General features: G+C 40.7%; 1 protein-coding gene, 1 long non-coding RNA gene and 1 pseudogene across 2 annotated transcripts in view; 2 read left to right on the top strand and 1 right to left on the bottom strand.

Annotated features, from left to right (window-relative positions):
- The window catches only part of LOC109467553 (endoplasmic reticulum metallopeptidase 1-like), a 17,059-nt gene extending 9,883 nt beyond the window's left edge, over positions 1 to 7,176 (top strand). The window contains exons 10-17 of the mRNA XM_019765576.1: positions 402 to 594; positions 1,122 to 1,309; positions 2,069 to 2,221; positions 2,896 to 3,003; positions 3,442 to 3,530; positions 4,253 to 4,374; positions 4,855 to 5,027; positions 6,178 to 7,176. Coding sequence (XP_019621135.1) covers positions 402 to 594; positions 1,122 to 1,309; positions 2,069 to 2,221; positions 2,896 to 3,003; positions 3,442 to 3,530; positions 4,253 to 4,374; positions 4,855 to 5,027; positions 6,178 to 6,342 — 1,191 coding nt within the window. The 3' untranslated portion in view covers positions 6,343 to 7,176. The remainder of the gene's footprint in view (positions 1 to 401; positions 595 to 1,121; positions 1,310 to 2,068; positions 2,222 to 2,895; positions 3,004 to 3,441; positions 3,531 to 4,252; positions 4,375 to 4,854; positions 5,028 to 6,177) is intronic.
- A 4,009-nt stretch (positions 7,177 to 11,185) lies between these two features.
- On the bottom strand, positions 11,186 to 13,153 carry LOC109467533 (annotated as a pseudogene).
- A 296-nt stretch (positions 13,154 to 13,449) lies between these two features.
- On the top strand, positions 13,450 to 19,162 carry LOC109467543. Its single transcript, XR_002140085.1, has 4 exons — positions 13,450 to 13,597; positions 15,241 to 15,355; positions 17,992 to 18,038; positions 18,910 to 19,162. It is a non-coding gene; the product is annotated as an uncharacterized LOC109467543 (long non-coding RNA).
- The last annotated feature ends 2,038 nt before the right edge of the window (positions 19,163 to 21,200 follow it).

The raw sequence follows: 21,200 nt of genomic DNA, 5'->3' as shown, positions 1-21,200 counted from the left end.
AGGGGCATCAGAACATAGGGACATTAGAACATAGGGGCATCAGAACATAGGGACATTAGAACATACATGTAGGGGCATTAGAACATAGGGGCATCAGAACATAGGGGCATCAGAACATAGGGGCATCAGAACATAGGGGCGTCAGAACATAGGGGCATCAGAACATAGGGGCGTCAGAACATAGGGGCATTAAAACATGGGGCTGTTGTGGGAAAGAGTATGGTATCTAAACACACACCTGTCCAGTACATGTGAACTAGTCCCCTGCTGTATAGTGCTTTCACAAATGTTTGGTCCATTAGAACTATAGAAAAGGCCTGGCTTATGCACAATCATGTACGCTATGCATCTTTCCTTTTATGTGAAACCTGATTCAGTGTGATTTCCTGCTCTGTTGTCAGAATATAAAAGACTGCTGGGTGCTGGAGGAGCTGGTGTTTGACTCCGTGCTGCTGTTTTGGGTCAGTCTGCTGGGGATCATGACGTATCGCGGGGTCTGCTCTGCCTACTACACCCTGCTGTGGCTAGTCTGTCCACTACTGGTCAGGGTCACACTCATGAGGCCTGCCCGGAAGCAGCAAGGATACTCTAAAGGTTTGTTGCTTCTGGGCTGGAAGTATTGTTTTAGGGGGAGTTTGTATGTTTGGATTCCAGATACTGTATCAGGCCACATGACATACAGGCCTGCCCTGAAGCAACAAGGATACTCCAAAGGTTTGTTGCTTCTGGGCTGGAAGTATTGTTTTGAGTGGCACTGGTTTAGGGAGAGTTTGTATGGGAATCATGACATATCACGGGGTATACTCTGCTGTGGCTTGTCTGTCCACTACTGGTCAGGGTCACCCTCATGAGGCATGCCCGGAAGCAGCAAGGATACTCCAAAGGTTTGTTACTTCTGGGCTGGAAGTATTGTTTTGGTGGGAGTTTGTATGTTTGGATTCCAGACACTGCATCAGGCCACATGACATACAGGCCTGCCCTGAAGCAGCAAGGATACTCCAAACGTTTGTTGCTTCTGGGCTGGAAGTATTGTTTTAGGGGGAGTTTGTATGTTTGGATTCCTGACACTGTATGATAAAGGTCTGACATTCATTTAACTGTTATCTAACCTCCTCCCACAGACCGTGACTCCTTCATGCTGTACCACCTGCTGGGCGTGTCTGTTCCCATGGTGATGACGGTGTACGGCGTCTGGCACGTCTTCGTCCTCTTCATCCCCATCATGGGCCGCTCCGGGTCAGAGGTCGCGCCCGACTTTGTCGTGGCCAGCCTCGCTGTGCTCTCAACAATTGTGTTATCCTGTTATCTAGTGAGTCTAATTATGATTTACTGTAAGTCGCTTTCTTTAGGATAGCAAAATTTTACAGAAAGAAAATGACATGTTCACAAAACTTAATTTTCACAATTATGGTGGCAAGTGCAGTGAGTTGCACAATTTAGGTACCCCATATACATGTATAGCTCAAAATACCTTTTGTACATGTATCTTACCTTTCATACGAAATTAGAAATTTTGTTTGTAACATTTGAGAAAAGAGCTACAGTAACTGTTTCCCTATACTTGATTGTTGATTTGATTATATGGATGACATCCTCTGGGTACCCCAAAACTGATGCGAGCGTGCAAATAAAAAAAGCTTGGCAAAAAAAAAGGTGCTTTCATTATGAAACCTAGTGGACATGAAGGTTGAACAAATGACACAGAGTACGGTATGGCGGATAATCTACTCTTCAATATCATCATTCTCTTTTACTTTTTCGTCTTTTTCGTTTTGATTTTGGCATTCTACGACATTTGTATCGTTTTCCAATATTTTTCTTGCAACTGACGGTACATGTATATATTTGCTCATTTTGCAACTGTTTTGTACGATTTACAGTATGGTTGAAAACCTTTTTTTTTAAATGGCCGAAAATTCATGCATGCAGGGATGTCATCCATATAATCAAATCAACATGGCCTTACCTCAAAGGACATTGTGTTCCAACACTGGGCATACCACATTTTGACAGGATAGAAGACAAATATTACAAAGATTATCAATGGAAATCTTTTTCTCTTTCACAGCTGAGTATAGTTTACATCAGTAAGTCGGTGAAGAGGTTGACCTTTGGCCTGGGAGCCGCCATTGTTGTGACCTTTGCCCTGGCCTTCAGTAGTTACGGGTTTCCTTATTCCGGTAACAGGGACAACCCTACCCCCAAACGGCTCATATTGCAGGTATGTATCATACATTCAGGGGTGCCAGAGTATACAGTGCAATTTTACGGAATACAGTGCAATCATATAGTGCAATTTTGCGGAATACAGTGCAATTTTACTAGTGACATTGAATGACGTAACCTGGACCCGGTTTTCCAGGATATTTCTGTGTTTTTTTTAACCATTCTCGTAGATAGACCTTTAGTCAAATCACTACGTAGTACACACAGGGCATGTTACTGCACAGGAATCATTTCAAATTCGCTCGAAAAAGACAGAAATATGTGAGTCAGCGGCGTCCGCCATCTTGAAACTCAAGGGAAAGCAGGGTCCAAGTCATGTGATTCAACGTCACTAGTAAAATTGCACTGTATTCTAATACAATTGCACTGTATTCTGTAAAATTGCACTGTATTCTAATACGATTGCACTGTATTCAGTAAACTTGCACTGTATACTAGTAAACTTGCACTGTATTCCGTAAAATTGCACTGCCAGACACATATGCAACGACGTCACGTTACAAGAGTAGACGGGTCCATTCCGTGAACAAAGTGAATGGAGTCAACCGAAAATTTGGGGTAAGTCTCACTTGGAAGTTAAAGCCTAGTCTTTATTTCATTATATACATGTAGTTACATTTATTTAGCAATATATATCTGTAATGCCCTAGTAATTTCTCCCATCTCCAGCACTACTGTAGAACGACCCACGAGGTAACAGGAGAAGTCAGCCGCCATGACTGTTGGATCGGACTCATCAGTATGGACTACACAGGGCTGACCTACCTGACTCCTGAGGTCTGTATCTGTATCTGTATAGCTGGTATAATCACACTTTGGCATAACACACCAGCTTAACAGGCACGCGGCACGGCGGCTGCTGGCTACATCACACCGAACAATGTGTTACACCTTACCCTTGAACATCTAACTCTAAACATTGTTTAAGCTATCTAATGACAATACCCCTACTGTATTTGGTGACAGTGAGTTCCACTCTGCGATAGTTCTAGGAAAGAACAAATTTTTGAACACCTCAATCCTTGGTTCACTTGATAACTCTGGTACTTGAAGGCATGGCTATAAAAAATTGTTCTCTTCTGGGCTGGTATTAGGTACTTAGTGGTTGGGGTGTCCACCAGTTTATTAGTCATTTTGTACATCATGCATAGTCTGGAAATTTTTCTTCTGTCTTCCAGTGACACCCACTGTAGGTATCTTTTTATTTCATTTCAGGTCCCAGAGTTTCAGCAGGCTGTGAACTGGCCATGTGAAGGGCCGTACTGTGGGGTACCCTACATCTTCCCTGTCATGTCCTTTATCAGGTTTGTTTGTTTGTTTGTTTGTTTGTTTGTTTGTGGAATCTCCAATTAGTGACATACATTTGTAACACGCTACTACTCTTCCTGGAGTCCTGCCATGACACACATTATAAAATACAAACATCATATTATACAACATGTGCATGTAACTACTATTTACATCCACTTCTAACTACTATCAAAGAAAACTGTTTTGTCAACATTAAAGAGCATTACATACATACAATAAGATTATATTAATTACATCAATTACTAACAATATTACATTATACATAGGTTATACTTTTAGACTTTTGTTCAACACAAACTGTTGATCACCTCAAATTTTGTCGCACATCCAACAAATTTTACCTGCACCACTCAGACTTTGAAATGTATGGATCGTACTTAGTCTAACAACTGTTCAAAAACCATTGACATTCAGTTGTTACAGTTATCCTATGTTGTTATACAACAAAGAAAAATCTGCACACACCTACTATAAACCAAATATATGGTCCAGTGCAGGTAGACATCAGAAATACCTGAGTGTACAGCTCCAATTTTTCGTACCTAAATTGTTAGCAACGAGGCTTCAATCCTGCATCGAGCCGGATCAATCCGAACAATTTTATCCTAGTAGAAATGGGGCCTAAGGTGCATGCACCCAGTATTTGGAGCCTTGATCTGCATGTGAAGTTTTCTTTTTGCAGTTTGAACTTCTTGTTGTTGTTTAATATGCACAGGTCCAGGTCGATAAACCACATCCCAGCCAATGAGCTCCCAGCACTAGAGAACCCGGGAACCATGAAGCTGGTTTCCCGGGAAACACACGGCGGCCGGACCAGACTGCAGTTTGAAGTCATAGGTTTGTACTTCAACTTCAACTTACGTTTTCACTTCAGTGTACTGTTAGTAGCAGTTTTCTTTTCTTAATATTCTAGCATTATCAAATGCTGCTGTCATTTCTTCATCAAAGTGCTTGAGATGAGTGCTTTTTTTCAATATATTGCTTTTAAGGCAATATGGCTTCCCTATATAACATTAGCCTCCATTTGTACTACATGTAAATTAAATTTTTCTGCAAAAAATCTTTCCTGAAACTTGAATGTGAAAACAAATTACAAGTGCATAACAAAGTTATCACTGAGTACAAGTTAGCACTAATGGTTTAAGACAAATTACCCAGTATCTTAGATACTAAGTAGATATATATCGTTTTATTGTTTATTACTGCAAATTTAACCCTCTCCCTGTTGCCTAATCACATCACAATACAACTTTGGTCCCTAAAGGTTGCCTTGGCATACTGATGGTTAAAGCCACATGACATGTCTGTCCTGTACAGGTCCCAGTCACATGACGCTGTACATCTCACCCAAGCCCCATGTGTACATGGTGGGCTGGTCGTTTGGTGAGGTGCCGCCCCCCACGTCAGGCCTGAACGGCAGACAACACTACTTCGTGCTGTATGGCAGGGGGTACACAGCACACCCCTGGCACATGTATCTGGAGTTTACGGTAAGAAGACAACAAGACTACTGTCTAGGGTCGTATGGCATTAAAAGTGGTAGGGTGTTCGGCCCAGACTCAAGAGGTCGAGGGTTCAAATCCTGCCCGATGTCACAGATCTTGAGCCCTTGGGAAAGGCACTCTACAGGACTTTCCTCACCTCACTCAGGTGTAAACGAGTATCTAGCTAGCTATAGGGACGTCCCTCAGATAGGACGTTAAATGGAGGTCCCGTGTTTGGGAGAGCCCACGCACATTAAAGAACCCACCACACTCCCGTTGTGAGTGGTTCAAACCTTACAGTCTGGTCTCTGGGTTGACATCTTTGAAGAGGTGATAGTCATTCTGTTATGTTAATCCTTCCACAGATGTGGTAAATCTTCATTAAAAAAAAAATACAGAAAGTATCTCTTTTGACAGACTGCAAAATATTCAATGAAATAAAGGACAAACTATGTAATTTCAGTTTTGGGCACTTTTAACCCAAAAGCCTATTTTGCAAAAGGTGATTCATTGGTTCCTACCAGTCCCACACACATACAATGTAGGGGTGTTATTTGACCCAAATCCATGCTCAGGTTTGATGCCTGCCTATTCCACCAAGGGCAGGGCTCAAAATTCATTTTTGGGAATAGGTGCACTGGTGCACCCAACCTAAAAAAAAATACATGTAGGTGCACAAAAAAGTTTTTGGGTGCACCATATGAAACAAAACCTAATTACAGATCTTCTGAGCTTGAATGTGAAATAGGAGCTAACTTCAAAATCTTACAAATCAAGAACATTGTACTGCAACAAAGATTTTATTTTTCTGATAGTATTAATAGATACCAAGAATATCCTGTATACTATACATTCAATATGTACAAAAATAGCTACCAAAATATTTGGGTGCACTGGTGCACCCACAGAAAAAAATTGGGTGCACAGCTCCAAATTTGGGTGCACTAAGGTGCACATGCACCCAGTATTTCGAGCCCTGAAGAGGATGCGGTGATATAGTGCGGGGATTTTGGCTTGAAAGGCACCAAAACTCAAAATACTTTACTTATCCTTTTAGTTTTTTAGTTTTGTGATTGTTAACATGTAAGAATATCCATAATTCTTATTTTTTTCTTCTTTTCCATTGGTTGATCATCATCACTGACTTGTATTTCAGACTGCCATGAAAGACCCAGAAGCACTAGTAGAGGTGGCCATGTCCACCCACCATTTTGATGACCTTGGAGTGAACACCGATGACCTTGTGCGCCTGCACAACAGCATGCCTGAATGGGTCCACACCAAAGGATGGGCCTCCAACTACAATCAGTGGACATATTGAGGAAAATGTCCACCTTTTTCATATACTTTTTTTCACAATGTGAAATACTTGACTTGTTTAATGGACTTTTACACAACAAAAAAAAAAAATTAACAAAAGAACCAATACAAGATGTAAGTAATGATTAAAGCATGTTTTTGTGAGGTCCAATGTGAAAATGTTTCTCAACTTTCTGTCAGTGACCAGCTTTTCAAAGTCAGTGACTTTTTGATATACTTACTAATGTACACTTTTCTACAAATTCCAATGACTTTTGTGTAGAAATACGCAAATTTTTACCACAATTATTAACCCTCCCCTTGCTACAATCCCATCTATGCACCCAAGTTTATATGAATTATAATAGTAGAAACTAGTAAGGAGAGGGTTTAAGGACCATTTGGTCAATTTTTTTACAAATCTTTTCATCACATCCGTTGTGTGTTGCCCATATTGATGAAAGATCAAATCAAATTGTAAGAGAAATTGTAAACAATTTTGGAGAAATGTGCAATAACAATTTTTTTTTTACAAAAATGAGAGCTGTTGACATTAGGAACTTTTACTTTGTGATGAATTTCAATCTACACATATGAAGTATGTAGGAGGATCATGTTGGTAATAAACCAATTAGCAGTTTAGCCAATAAGAGAACAGCAATTAGAGGTTCGACCAATGAGACAGCGGCTGCATGTCCGTCAAATAGTTGCATTTTTATGTTTTTATTTTGCATTTTGAGGGAGGTTGGCATGGCTAAGGGTTATGTCTCTGATGCAAAATTAACCTTCTTCCCACCACCTAACCTGTAACAAACACAAAACTGATGCCATAAGGCAACCTTAGCAGGAAGAAGGTTAAAGCCTCGGTCACAACCCGCCGTACGTGCTTCTTCGTGCTGTCTACGTGCAAAAACGTGGGCAAATGCCAAACGCAGGGCATCCGTGCGTGGTGAGTACCATCTCCGTACGGAATCCTACGGATTTGGGAGCACGCAGACACGCCGTAGAACTTTAAGTGCATGTAAAACTTTTCTACGTGCGGTCTGCGGATTCACCACCCGTGCGTGCGAGTCGAGCGACTCACGTGCCCCGTACGTGCCGTGCGGAAGAAGCACGTGTGAGTACGGCCTCCTTACAGTAAAGTTGCAATCGCACAGAGATCGTACGTTGTAAGCACGTACAACTCACCACTAGCGAAACGTACGATGCTCGCAACCGCTCACGACCAGACTTGGCGTGCAGACCACAGTCTTACACTTTGTGCAACCGTGCGAGTGATGTGCGAGTGACGTGCGTAGACACCACTCCTTCCCCACGTTTTCAGAAAAAACGTGGCAGACGTAGCCTCCCAAAAGACGTACGGACAAAAAGCACGTACGGCGGGTTGTGACCGTCGCTTAAATGTTGGATTGTGATTTAAGTTAAATCAATGATGACTGAAACATTTCAGATCTCAGGTGATGTACATTAATATGTAAACATGCATATTGCAGATACACAGGCATTATGTAATGTGATTATTTCTCATTTTTCCACCATACCACTTCTCATTTGTATAATACCACATCATTTTTTTCCCGTGGCAGTGCCACATCCATGGATGAAACTACTGTAATTCCTTTTTTTTTTTTTCACTGTACTTTTATGTTCACTGATTTTCACTGTCACTTCTCTACCGTGAACTTATCATTACAGTTAACAAATAATTCCTGGACTTTCTTTTTCCTGCACCTGTCACAACCCTGAATATATAGTTCAGTGAACGTGTCAATTTTTCTCAGACCGTGAAATTTTGCTACCGTGAACATTAAATGAATTACAGTAATTGCAAAGTAAATAGAAAAATGTGGTGCATGCACATCATTTTAACATTGTACTCATCCTATTTCAGCTTCAGTTCGCTCCTCTGGTTGCAAATCCGTGCAGAATAGTCTTGCACCAGTCCCCATTTAAATATTTGTCCCTAATAATTATTTTGGGTGGTAGAGATTGAACTTCACAGTGCCTGTTCGAACGGGGTCGGCCCTATGTTACGACAGCCCTATGTTACGACAGCCCTATGTTACGACAGCCCTATGTTACGACAGCCCTATGTTACGACAGCCCTATGTTTTGATGCCCCCTTTTTTCAACGCGATCATGGCTATGTTCAGACACCAAATGATAAATTGTAAATGTATTGAGTGTAATGATCTCGAAGGAAATTTTCACGTAATATATTGTCACTTAAAGAAAAACATCAATACTATTCTTCATGGGAATATTTCAACTTTACGCTCTAACTTAATTGACCTTCTAAATTAGGTATGCGACATTAACATCTAGCCCGAGTCTAAAACATAAACAAAAACAAACAACGCAGACCTAGTCGGGTAGGTAGGGTTCTCCATTGCTCGGTAATCGTTATAGATAAGCAAATAGTTTCGTATTTGCCGAAACACCCGTGGATTGTAGTATTTTCAGGCGTGGTAAAGTTGGTAGGCCAGCGAAGCGTTCTTGGTATTAGTCCGCGGGCAAGGGTGATGCGGTTTTGTCGCCTGATGACCCAAATAGCTTCGTTCTATATACAATTTCAATGAATTTGCGTCACTGGAGATTGCGGAAAACGTATCACAACAACCTATACTTTTTTCGTTTTTTATCAGCTAGCCGTTACCCAGAGAAACTTCGTTCAGGACGCCGTCCCTGCCTGTCCGACACCGTCCCAGCCCGGCCTTAGGCTCGCGAGATTTGACAAAAAAGCTCGAGATTTTTAGGCTAAATCTTGAGCTCTTTCGATTGTCAACGAGGCATAAAGAAAAGTTTTTTTTCTCTATTAGAGTTTAGAGTTTCTATTTCCTCTCCTGCGTTACATAACATAGGACTGTCGTAACATAGGGCTGTCGTAACATAGGGCTGTCGTAACATAGGGCTGTCGTAACATAGGGCTGTCGTAACATAGGGCTGTCGTAACATAGGGCTGTCGTAACATAGGGTATGAACCGTTCGAACCCTGTCAGGCCACACCATCTTAATTTGTTGGTTCTCGGATTCGCCTCTTCATTTTTTTCTGATTTGCAAAAAAAAAAAGATTCTGGTTCTGAATCAACTCAAAAATGCTCATATTTTGCTCCCAACAGTTGAGGAAAGTCCTTTTTTATCTTCCTAGTTGTTACAGTTTTTCCATCTATCAATGCAGTGGTTTGATTAAAAGTTCAAAATTCGTTGTTTAAATATTAACCCAGACTTTAATATTAGGTGTTGAATTCATGACTCCAATTGTTGTATTTGGGGCTATAATAGGATGCCTAGACCTGTTTCTATTTTTATTTTTTTTGCCCTGTTGCTTCATATTTTTTCTTAAAAAATCCAAGAACCAACAAATTAAATTGGCCTTACCATGCTGCTACAGTATTGTTTAACACAGATCCAATTTGAGCTCTCACTTACATGTTAGATGAATGCCATTCTAATTTGAATGCCAATCTGCCCTCTGTGAAAAAAACCCGGGTACCAGAGTATTTTAAACGAAACTAGTCAAAGGAGGCTGAATTTTCTTTGAGTGGTGTATAATACCAGCTGTATAATGCTTCATGCCAAATAGATGCAATGGACCTATACCATTATTACGTCACAGTTTGTTTACCGCAATGAATGCCGGTCAATCAACGTTTATATTGTACAGGGGTGCGTAGTGCAGTGTGTGTTTGTGTAGCGTTAGCCTAATATAAGGCTTTTAATACAGTACTACTTTCGTCTAATGTCACAATTAAATCACCCATGCGGCATGTAACGCTGTGTCAACACAACTAGACACAGCAAAAATCAGACATACCTTACTTTGAAAACGTTGAAATGATCTTTATTCTTTAACTGACCGTTCTAGAATGTTCTTTAGAACATGTAAACAAACTGTGACGTAATAATGGTATAGGTCCATTGCTCGCTTACTCATGCATTAGAGTATGGGATATCAGTGGTGCTAAGAGAAACCTTTGCTAACACTTCATCTACCTCTGCAACTTTTTCTATACTTCCAAAATTGGAATGATAGTTGAAAATAATTCCTAGAACAAGCATGGTATTTTAGGGCACAAATATGACACAAAACCTGTTACCTAGAAATCATTGCTCTGAGCCTTTCAACCATTTGATACGCTTTCTATAGTCTTGAATAAGTACAATTTTTGTGGTGTATTTATAATTAATAAGTGAATGGTAAGTTTTGGCAAGGAAAGGTAGTTATAATACAAGGCAAAGTCATGTTGTTGAGGTGCAGTATTAAAAAGTTGTGAAAACAATTTATTTATAAACAATAATTGTTGTTTGAAGGTTGCACAGTTTATAACAGGTGTTATAAATGTTATGATACTTATTGGAAATCCAGTTTTTAAAGATATAAATGAACAAATGAGTGATGATGTTACCAGTATTAAATTTTCTCAAGTTTATAGACTTTAATTATCAGTGGTGCGTTTCATAAGATTCATTACAGATGTGGCTTTAGAAAAAATGTACAGTGTATAATTTGAAGAATGACTTCTGTACAGTAGAGAATGCACAAGGCTTTGTTGTTTTTTTAATATACCAATGAGGCATGTGGAGCTAAGTGGGTAGGTGGGTGGGTTAGTGAGTGAGTGAGTGAGTGAGTGAGTGAGTTAGAGTGAATGAATGAATGAGAGTGCAAATGTGAGTGAATGAGAGTGCATACAATTTATGTGAGTGAGAGTGCATATATATGTGAGTGAGTGAGAGTGCATGTGAGTGATCTGGGGAAATGACAGTGGTTACACATTCTGTACACATATAGGTGATACAGTAACTGTACAAGATCGATTGAGGCAGATACAGGGTAGCTAGTGTGCCTGGAAGTACATTTTGCTAAAGTGAAGACTTGGAAGTGAAGTAAAAATGACAGAGAAGATTTCCATGCAGAAAGTTTAAATTTTCACTATTAGGTTTCTCAATAAAAATAATACGCTTTTAGAGCAAGACAAAAACACAACACGACAGACTTACACTGAAGCAGTACCAGCATCCCATCAGGTTCAACACCTGCAGGTTCTGACATACCGTGGAGACCGTTACCAGGTCGGAACTATGGAGGCAGGAGTTGTGTGACAGTCTCAAGAACTGCAGGTTCTTTGTTTTCTGCAGATCCGAGATCGAGCATATTCCCTCCCGCCCAAATGACAAATCAAGCCGGAGCAGGTCTGATTTAAATGGCTTAAATGCCTGTGCATAGCTTCCCACTGCCTTCTCATATGTTACAAATGGACTCCCACTGATACAGTAGGAGTGAAGAGTGGGCTGGGGATCCCCCTGCTTCATAGAGCCTGTCAGCAGGTTAAACACAGAGGATGCCACTTCAGAGTTCTCAAACCCGTAACAGACCAGCTCCTTAAGGTTACTTGCCGAGACAGCTGCTTGGTCTTCTTCAAGAACGTTGTATGTCCTGCACGCCACGTTGGAAAGCTGCACATTGCCTAGCAAGTAGATCCTTTCCAGGGCTGGACAGAACGTCAGGACCCCAAACAGGTCCTGGTGGACTTCAAATGGGTAGACCTGCTTCACGACTTTTAAGTTCTTCAGTGTTTCCCTACATTGCTGGCTGAGGAATGATGGCCGGAAACCCCCCTCGACGTCCCAGGCAAGACAGCGCAGTTCTTTGGTAGCTGATAGGATTTTTGAGAGGCATTTTGTGGTGACCTGACAGTGAGACAGGTCCTGAGTGCCAGGAGGCTCACACATCGTGAGAACACCTCGAGGGCCGTGGAGTGTAACCAATAGCAACCATGGAGACTGAGATGTTGTATGTTCAGTGCTTGGTGACTGATGACATCCTTAAGAAGGTCGTCTGACAACCTGTAACAAGACTGCAACTCTGTATACCTGGGAACGACAAGAAATTTGAAAACAATGTTATAACTCCAAAAGAGTAGTGGGTTGTAACTTGTTGGAAAAAGGAGCTAGCTCGAGTCCAGTCTGATTGGCGGAAAAAGCAGTCCAGTCCGATTTGGGGGTGGAAAAAGCAGTCTGGTGGTTTCTACGAAAAGACTACGAAAGACCATAGGTACAATTTTTTCTTGTGTGTGTACTGCTAGTTTTCCGCCAATCGGACTGGACTCCTTTTTCCAACAACCCAAGAGCAGTGCATTATATGATAGAGGGAAGAGTTTCAAATCTATCCTTTTTGTGAAGGTTATGATACTATCGGACACAACAGATGTAGAACAGGTTTAATTGACTTTTACAGTTCGTTACTTATATAATGTTTATTGTTTAATTTTTTTTTTTTTAACAACTCAATGCAACTGACTACTTTAGCCGGCTGCCCACCCGTGGGTGACAGTGAGCTATTCTTCCAGTAGAGGGTAGAGCACATAAAAAAATTACATTACATACATAAAGTTACATTACCATCTAGTTATTTATAAGAGACAAATGTGTCAAAAAATGTGGTGCCCCCCTCCCCATCCAAAACGTTACATCTGCTATACAAATGTGAACAGCGGGAGTCCACAGACTCACTGAGTTTTAAGGCCTGGGAAAGAAACTACCTCCCCGCGGCCGGAATCTCTTGGCCAATCTTTTTTGCCGACTTCTACAATCCGTATAATTCCCGTAGAAAGGCCTGGTGGAGGCTAAGTAAGACTGCCTGTAACTAACTGAAGGAGCTTGATCCTTGCCGGTAACTGTAAGAAAGAAGCCTCACCTCCAAAGAGTTTTGTCCTGGCGCAGCTGTCCTGGCATATTCCGCGAAACCTCCTGCTTACTCGCTGCACATTTAAGATGTCATCTATTGAAAGAAATTGCAGGATATGCAACACATTTTCGTCCGAAAGTGCCGCCATGTTGGATAGAGGGCCATATACCCCACGTGACCTTGACATACAGTCCAAAAATATATTTTAAAAAAGACGCCAATATTTCTAAAACTCCATAAATTTATCCTCAAAAGAGAAAATTGCAATGAATGTAAAAATAACAACAAAGTTTGTTTGAATTATCTTCAGTAATTTTCCATTGGCCATATGACGTCATTTTCACAACCGCGCGATTTGTGAAAATTTCGCACAGACGAGAATTCGTATGCTCTGTTAAAAATTGTTCAAAAACATTATTCTTTCCATTATTGCGGACAATTTTTCGTCAAAATATGCAGTAAAGGTATTCTTCAACTGGCAGATTGAAAAATTACGGGACATTTTACGGTAATTTTACGAAAAAAGACAACGACAATGCAGGGAAGAGTGGACAACTGTGCAGCCGGGCGAGTTTTACGTGGTGTGACGTAGGTAAGATTGTTGAACACTCCTCTGCCATTTTTGAGCGAAATATTTACCGTAAAAGTACCTTTAATGTGTTCACAACAGTCTAGAACATGTTCTTCAAGTGTTAGTCTTTAAATTCTGTGGTAATTTTCTGTCCTGTTGGGTATTTTTCATGGCAATTTCTGGGGAAAACTCGGCAGACATTTTTAAAAATGCCTCTTGTTAACATTTGACGCAGCTGGAGTTTCTGTCGTTTGACGATATAAAAATTTACCTCGCGTCTAGGTATTTTGCGCACAAAAGTCGATAAGGCCACACCAAGTAAATTTTATGGATGACGTCCTTTGGAGACCCTAAATCTAATGCGAGAGGGCGAAAAAAAAACAAGAAGAGCCCTAAAAAACAAGATGCCTAGATAAGAAATATACTAAGAGACGACAAATGTTAGGGCACAATTTGAATGAGGTGACACAGTGTAACAAGCAAGAAGTCTTTTATTCGTAATCAAAACAGCAATAAATCAGGTGTAACAGCAGTTATCGTCCTGCCCTGTTCTCGCGTTACGGGTTTCACGTCAATCTGACGATTTGTGGCACTGTCGTGACTCTTTGGTCATAGTTACAGGAAGTGGAATAATTCCACTTCCTGTAACTATGACCAAAGAGTCACGACAGACAAGAAATTTTCTTGTTTTTTTTTCTAGGAACAGGCCGAAATCAATGCGCGCGCGGACGTCATCCATAAAATTTACTTGGTGTGGCCTAACACGATCTTAGGGACCTAAGCAATGAATGCTGAGGAAATGTTTGTGTTTTTGGTACCTTTTCACGTGATAATATGTGAAAATGTCAAGCAGGACGTCATAGTAAATTAACATATGAACGATCGATATGACTTTATTAGCAAATAGCAGACGTACAACATGAAGTGGTGTCTGAAATATCTTTGCTAATTAACATAAAATGTGGAAAATTACGTTGCAACACCTATCAATAAAATTACATTGATTCACGAAACGTACATTACATTGATAAAATTCAGTGGTACGAAGTTAAATCTTGGATAAAAGATATGAGAATAGCGTTGGATCATCTGATGATGATGATGAAATGGTTTATTGAGGATAAAAACCCTGGCAGCCTTACATAGGCTGAATTGTGGTTCTTTCACAATTCAATCATCTTAGACAACATAATACAGAATTCTTATCACGTAGATTAAAACAGGAATGTACGGTCATTCAATATATTAAAATCAATTGGTGACTACATTTTAAGACCTTTTACTGCACGGTTTACAGTGCTACTAGTAAAATTACAAGAATAAGTGTATTAAGGTAAGTAGGTCTATATTAGGTAATGATTTGTTTTTGCAGATATATGAGTCGAGTACACAAGTTTGTAGTACACAGATTCTGGTTCACGATAGCCTATATGCCATTTGGTACAAGTGTTTAAGCAGTCTCTGAATGAATATTGGCGACCAGGTTTTTGGTGGGTAAAATGTTTAAGTAGCATGTTTAAACATGACGTACACGTAATACAACATGATATATATACAGAAATTTAGTGTAATGGACCCCTCAAGTATAAAGCTAAGAAGCAAATGTGAAATACTTAAAACAGCTTTATCTTCAGATGCTGTTCAAATGTCTTTTTTTTTTGCAGGTTTTTACACAACAAAGTGGCAAGGAGGGGACAAGGAATATGCATTGAGCATTTTGAAGGAGACTCCGAGTTAAAGAAGAATATTCAGCACCACTACATCCCAGTCATACAGTTGGTAGGCATGGTCATTTATCACAATAGCCATTTTGTTCCCTGCCATTTGCATCTTTTGCCTGTAAAATTCAGTAAAATGATTTTGTTCTTCCATTACATTAGCCAAAAAAATCTTATTATGTTTACCGAAGGAAAACATATTGTTTTTGCTACGTTTCCTCTTCCTCTTCTTCTTCTCCAAACACTAACCTCTGACCTGGCCAATGACCTGATTTGTTGATGTCTGTCACCATGGTAACTGGTGTTGGGTTACATAATGTTGCAATGTTATAGGAGGGGTTTAGACTCCTGTCTGACCATATAATTTTATATGAATGTATTTGAGTAAGAATTAACAGAGCAGACCATATGCGAAGGTAAACATTATGCATTTGCTTTGCAAATGTTACTTTTCTAGTTACTAAAATATTTCTTGTCATGGATAGATATATTGATATATTCTCAATGCAAAACTGATATGTTGCAGGGATGCTTTTTAGATAGGTGATGCAATTAAGGCGCCGCCATACCTTCGTGAGACCGCGCTGAGCGGGCAGGGGGTTGACCTATTCTCAACGCTGTAGCGTGTGCAATTATCAACCAAATTCCATGAAACTCACACACAATGTACAAAACAATATAGGGATAACTGCTGTAAAGTTATTTTGTCAAAGTTATGGATGATTGTACCAAAAATATGATCTGAAAAACGAACTTCCGGTGTGGAAAATCACCATTCGGTTGTGACAAGTTTAGTGGCTTAAAACATCGAAATCTTGCGCAAAAATTGGTCACAAACAATTTTATACATACCAAGACATGTCCGTATAGATTTAGTTTGCTTAGATTTTACTTAAGTCAAGAGAAAATCTTGGAAAAGTGCTTGATTTTCGTCCAAAACTTGGCACGCCGTGGCTAGCTCACCCTGCACGGCCGCCGGAAAGTAAAGCTATACGGACACGCCCCACATGTGACAGAATCGTGACCTGACTCCAAATATGGCATGGCACGAACTAATCCCGAGAATTAATGTCACAAAAACAGGGTATATGGTTGGCTGACGGCCCTCCGAACTTTGCCGAACCGAAAATGTATGCAGAATGAGGTGTCAATCACCCAGCCTGACCTGGCAGCGTGCGCCCCCGGGGAGGTTCCAGATGCGGTGCGTGGCCGGCGGCGGACACACAGCTGCAGAGCTAGAAACTACGTTTTGAACAAGGGAAACAGATAAACTAGACAGAGGGAAGGCCATACTAGCTGCATCGAAGCTGGCAAATATTGTTATAAGCATTGTAGGCTATTAATATATGCCATATTAGTTGTGAGCAAGGCTTCCGACAGCTCGGTAACGGCTTGTTTACTGATAATGTGAGTGACCCCGGATCGCCTGATCCATTGTCAGGCATTGTGTTGACGGAAAAAAATCGACATTCTATTAGGACTACAGCAGTGATTATCGATCCTTCTGTTTCTTTATTGTATATTTTTATTTGTCTTGTATACATATTATCATATGCTAACATTTTACCGGTAAATGTAGATTATAACCTTTCCTTCCCACGTAAATCAGTGCTTACCTCTCCCATGTTGGTATCATCCAAGTAGCGTTTTCCTCGGCGTTTTCGCTGGATCTTTCTGGAATATCGACCGATGAATTTCTTTGAAAGAGTACATTTCCGCGCGTACGTGTCACAGAACACTCTCTCTTGTTTTGAAATGTGATATTTGGGGCGCGACGTGATTTCTAGGTTGTCTTTGAACCCGAGAAAGTACTGGGGTCCATGCAAGATTTATGACCTGCGGTCCGCGCGGCAGGCGGTGTAACTAATCTCCGGGCACAGAGGAGAGGCCTCTTGTGAATAGATTAGCGTTCGGCAAAGTTCGGCCAGCCGTTCCACATGAGTGAAATCCTGGCTTAGGCGGCACCTTAACTTCTTTTCAGACCTTGCTCAATACATGTTTCGATGAGAGTTTCCAAACATTGAACTCCAGTAACACACAAACATACTGGTCCACACCATACACAAAAATGTCCTTAGTGCTGAACACCATCCATGCACAAACACACCTATCCTTGGTGCTGAACACCATCCATACATAAACATACCTGTCCCTGGTGCTGAACACCATCCACACAGAAACATGCCTGTCTTTGGTGCTGAACACCATCCACGCACACACGTACATGCATGTCCTTGGTGCTGAACACCATCCTCACACAAATATACCTGTCCCTGGTGCTGAACACCATCCACACACAAACATGCCTGTCCTTGGTGCTGACACCATCCTCGCATAAACACAACTGTCCTTGATGCTGAACACCATCGACACACAAACACACCTGTCCCTGGTGCTGAACAACATCCACACACAGGCAAACATACCTGTCCCTGGTGCTGAACACCATCCACACACAAACATGCCTGTCCTTGGTGCTGACACCATCCTCGCATAAACACAACTGTCCTTGATGCTGAACACCATCCACACACAAACACACCTGTCCCTGGTGCTGAACACCATCCACACACAAACACACCTGTCCCTGGTGCTGAACACCATCCACACACAAACACAATTGTCCCTGGTGCTGAAAATACACATATTTCGTAAGACATCCAAGGACAAACAAAAACCCTTTCATTTTTCTTGTAGCACAGTGAAGGCAAATGGAGAGAAGACATACTGCACCGCATATGCCAGTAGGTTTTGCTAGACCATTTCTTACTCATTTCAGAAAATTCTGTAAGCTCTCTTTTACCCATAGCACAGATGATGCCTGGAATGTGTGAAATGCGTTGCTGTAAATTAATTCATTAAGTTTGTTTAAGTTTGAAAAAATTCTGTAGTACAGTATAAATACATTAGGAAACAAATATTCCTAGCACCACGATTTTGTTATGGTGGCTAGATTTGGTAGGCTTTTTTGAGGTCGCCATGAAAATTGTAATCACCAGAATCATGTCAAGATTTATAGCATTTTATATTGGCTAGAACATACAGCAAAAAATCTTGGTGTTCATCAGCATCATTAATCATCCTCCGAGGAGGTGTAGCATACAAAATTAGACCTCCAGAACTTTCTGTCCTTCATCGCAGAGATAAGTTCCAGGCCCTGCAAGCCTGTTTCAGTTTCTATAAGTTTCTTAAGTGTTATGTTTGGCCGTCCAACTCTTCTTTTTGTGTCAGGGCTCCAGAGTAGAAGCCTACTTCACTACGTACAACATGACCGGCCAAGCATAGTCGTCGACATTTAACTACTGTAGTTACATTTGGTAACGAACCATATATAGCATAACTGTTCATTAGTAGTATGTTTCCACCATGGTGTATTGAAAACCACTCGCAACATCTTCGTGTATGTCCCGTTTAGTTTTCTAGAAAGTGACATATTCATAATCCATGATTCTGACCCATACAAAAGAATTGTTTCAATATTGGTGTTAAGTTATACCAATATAGTGACTGACTTTTTTATGGTATTGTAAATATAGGTAATGATAACAACAGTTAATACTTCCTATCATATACCATTTTTGGAATAACTTTTGTTAAATGCTGTGTTAACTACAGGTCAATGTGTGCACAGCTACAATGTATCTCATTGGCTGCAGACAGCAAGAACACTACCGATGTGGCATGGCATTTGGAGGCAGAACATTGCGCTGCGTTTTGCATATCCTTTCAAGTTGACACTTGTTAATGCATCATTGGCATGTTGTATCCACAGTTTATCCTTTCATCACAATTGCAGGCCTCTTATTTGGAACACAAGTAAGGCCTAGGAAAAAATGTTGAGTTTCCTGTTGTTTCAGTCCAGAAAAAAATAGGGCCGGTCGGTAGGTAGTAAAGAAATTAAAGTAGGTAGTATTTTTTTCTTTTTTTTAGACTTTGGCAATCTCTACATAAGTGATCCAACTAATCTCAAGGAGCCCATTACTTGTACAGTAACAGTTTAACAAAGTAAAACTTCCATCAGGAATATGTTTTTGATGACAGTGTTGGAAAACCGATTGTACAACGTTTAATCACTCAGGTGTCAGATCATGGAGCTAGAAAAGGTCAATCAGCTCGAAAACTTGTTTCGAAATGTTCCTTGCAGGGGGCCACACAATAAAGACTAGAAACTGTAGTTTTTTCTAGGGTCGGTTGGGAAACAGGAAACACAACATTTTTTCCCAGGCCTAACAATCATTTTCTTCTTTTTAGTAGTTTCTTTTTTTTAAAATGTAGACTGTAGAGTTCACCTGTTGGCTGCCATCGGCGCCAGAAACTACATCCAATTTGATAACATTTTGCCTTGTACAAAGTTCCTGTGTTTTGGTATGTACACTCATGCAGAAGTTTAACAACAATCACGATTCAATTGGCTGCCATCGGCACCTGACACTACCATATAACCTTCCGAATTATCGTACAATATACACTGTAGTTCTTCTAGTATGTATTCAATGAAATAGAATATACCAGTTGGGTGCCGTTATCATTGCTTCATAACTTTATTGCATGCAAAATTGTCCTGTTGACTGCCATTTGTGTCACATAATTATTTTTGCAACCTAAACCTCATATTAGCTTTCAACAGTCACTGCTGCTGAAGCATTGCTATGCATATATGATACTATAATTAGTAGATTCAGGACAGAAAATTTGTGAAATTCAAAAAAAAAAAAAATTATGTGTTTTAGGTGTCCTAGTACAGGACAAGTGAGATGTACGTTACAATTTACAATTTTACAAGTTACAATGTATGACTTTTCAATTATTTTTACATGTTTGATTGATATATGCTTGTATATGGGGCAGCAAATGCAACTATTGCGCCTGCATGAAAGTAATTTTGCCAAAAAGAAGACAACTTCAAGGATGAACCAGAGAAACCTGTCAGCACTTATAATGGAATATTTTTTTCTCAATGCATTTTAGATGTCCCAGTAACAGGGACAGTTACAATACAGTGGCAATATTTGAGCCCGCAAAAAGGACATAATGTAATAGCAACTAATCAAATCTTATTCTTAATTTATTCTCAATGGCACACATAATGATAAAATGTCTGCTATGATGTATGTAATTGCAACTGATTGCTGTTTTTGGCTTGTCGTATGATCAAGTTTGAACAGTAGATGGTGTCCCAGTACAGGAGCCATATAGAACGTCACATAGAACAGCACCTAAAATCCCAGTACAGGGGTCAGGAAAAGACAACATGGCCTGAGAATGTGTTTTGTTTTTATGCTCCAGTACAGGGGCAAGAGGCCGACAGTTACATTGATAAAAATATATAATTGATATAACTAAATATAATTAATATGCACACATGTCGTCTGAGGTAACAGGTGCAGTAACCTGCTGTGCATTTGGATATCAGTGAGTGCCCAGAAATACGTGGTGCTCAAAAACTGGTCAGACGGTAGGCTGTTGTTAGCATCTGTGCGCTATCCCCTGTCGTGAGTGTGAGAGCCCGCGGGAGATCATGTCCTCGTACTGGCTTGGTGGATCGTGCGATCGTACGGAACGATGAGGGTGAAACTTCCACATGCAGGGTGACTTCGGGTCAGGCATTCCAGGGAACGGGCAGGGTGGCCAAGCCTACGGCTTGGAGTGGCGTTTAATGGTCGCACCATCTATGATCATAGTGCCGCATACCTGGATCATACACCCAAATCGTTCATTAAAGCCAGTCAACGGACATCGCTGTCCCGTGTTCGCATCAACCGCCTGCGGGTTGATTCCGGACTCATCGCGCCGGGGCAGAATGATCACGGAAAGCCAGGCAGTCCTGTGCTGGGTACCGCCAGTGGTCGTAGGCGGTACCGGGGGGCTGTTTTGCTGGTTGCGGGGTAGTCACCTGTATGTCCCCT

Source organism: Branchiostoma belcheri, unplaced genomic scaffold (assembly GCF_001625305.1).
Source record: "Branchiostoma belcheri isolate BF01 breed outbred unplaced genomic scaffold, Haploidv18h27 scaffold181, whole genome shotgun sequence".
Lineage (NCBI taxonomy): Eukaryota > Metazoa > Chordata > Leptocardii > Amphioxiformes > Branchiostomatidae > Branchiostoma > Branchiostoma belcheri.
This window is presented reverse-complemented; position numbering and strand designations above follow the sequence as displayed.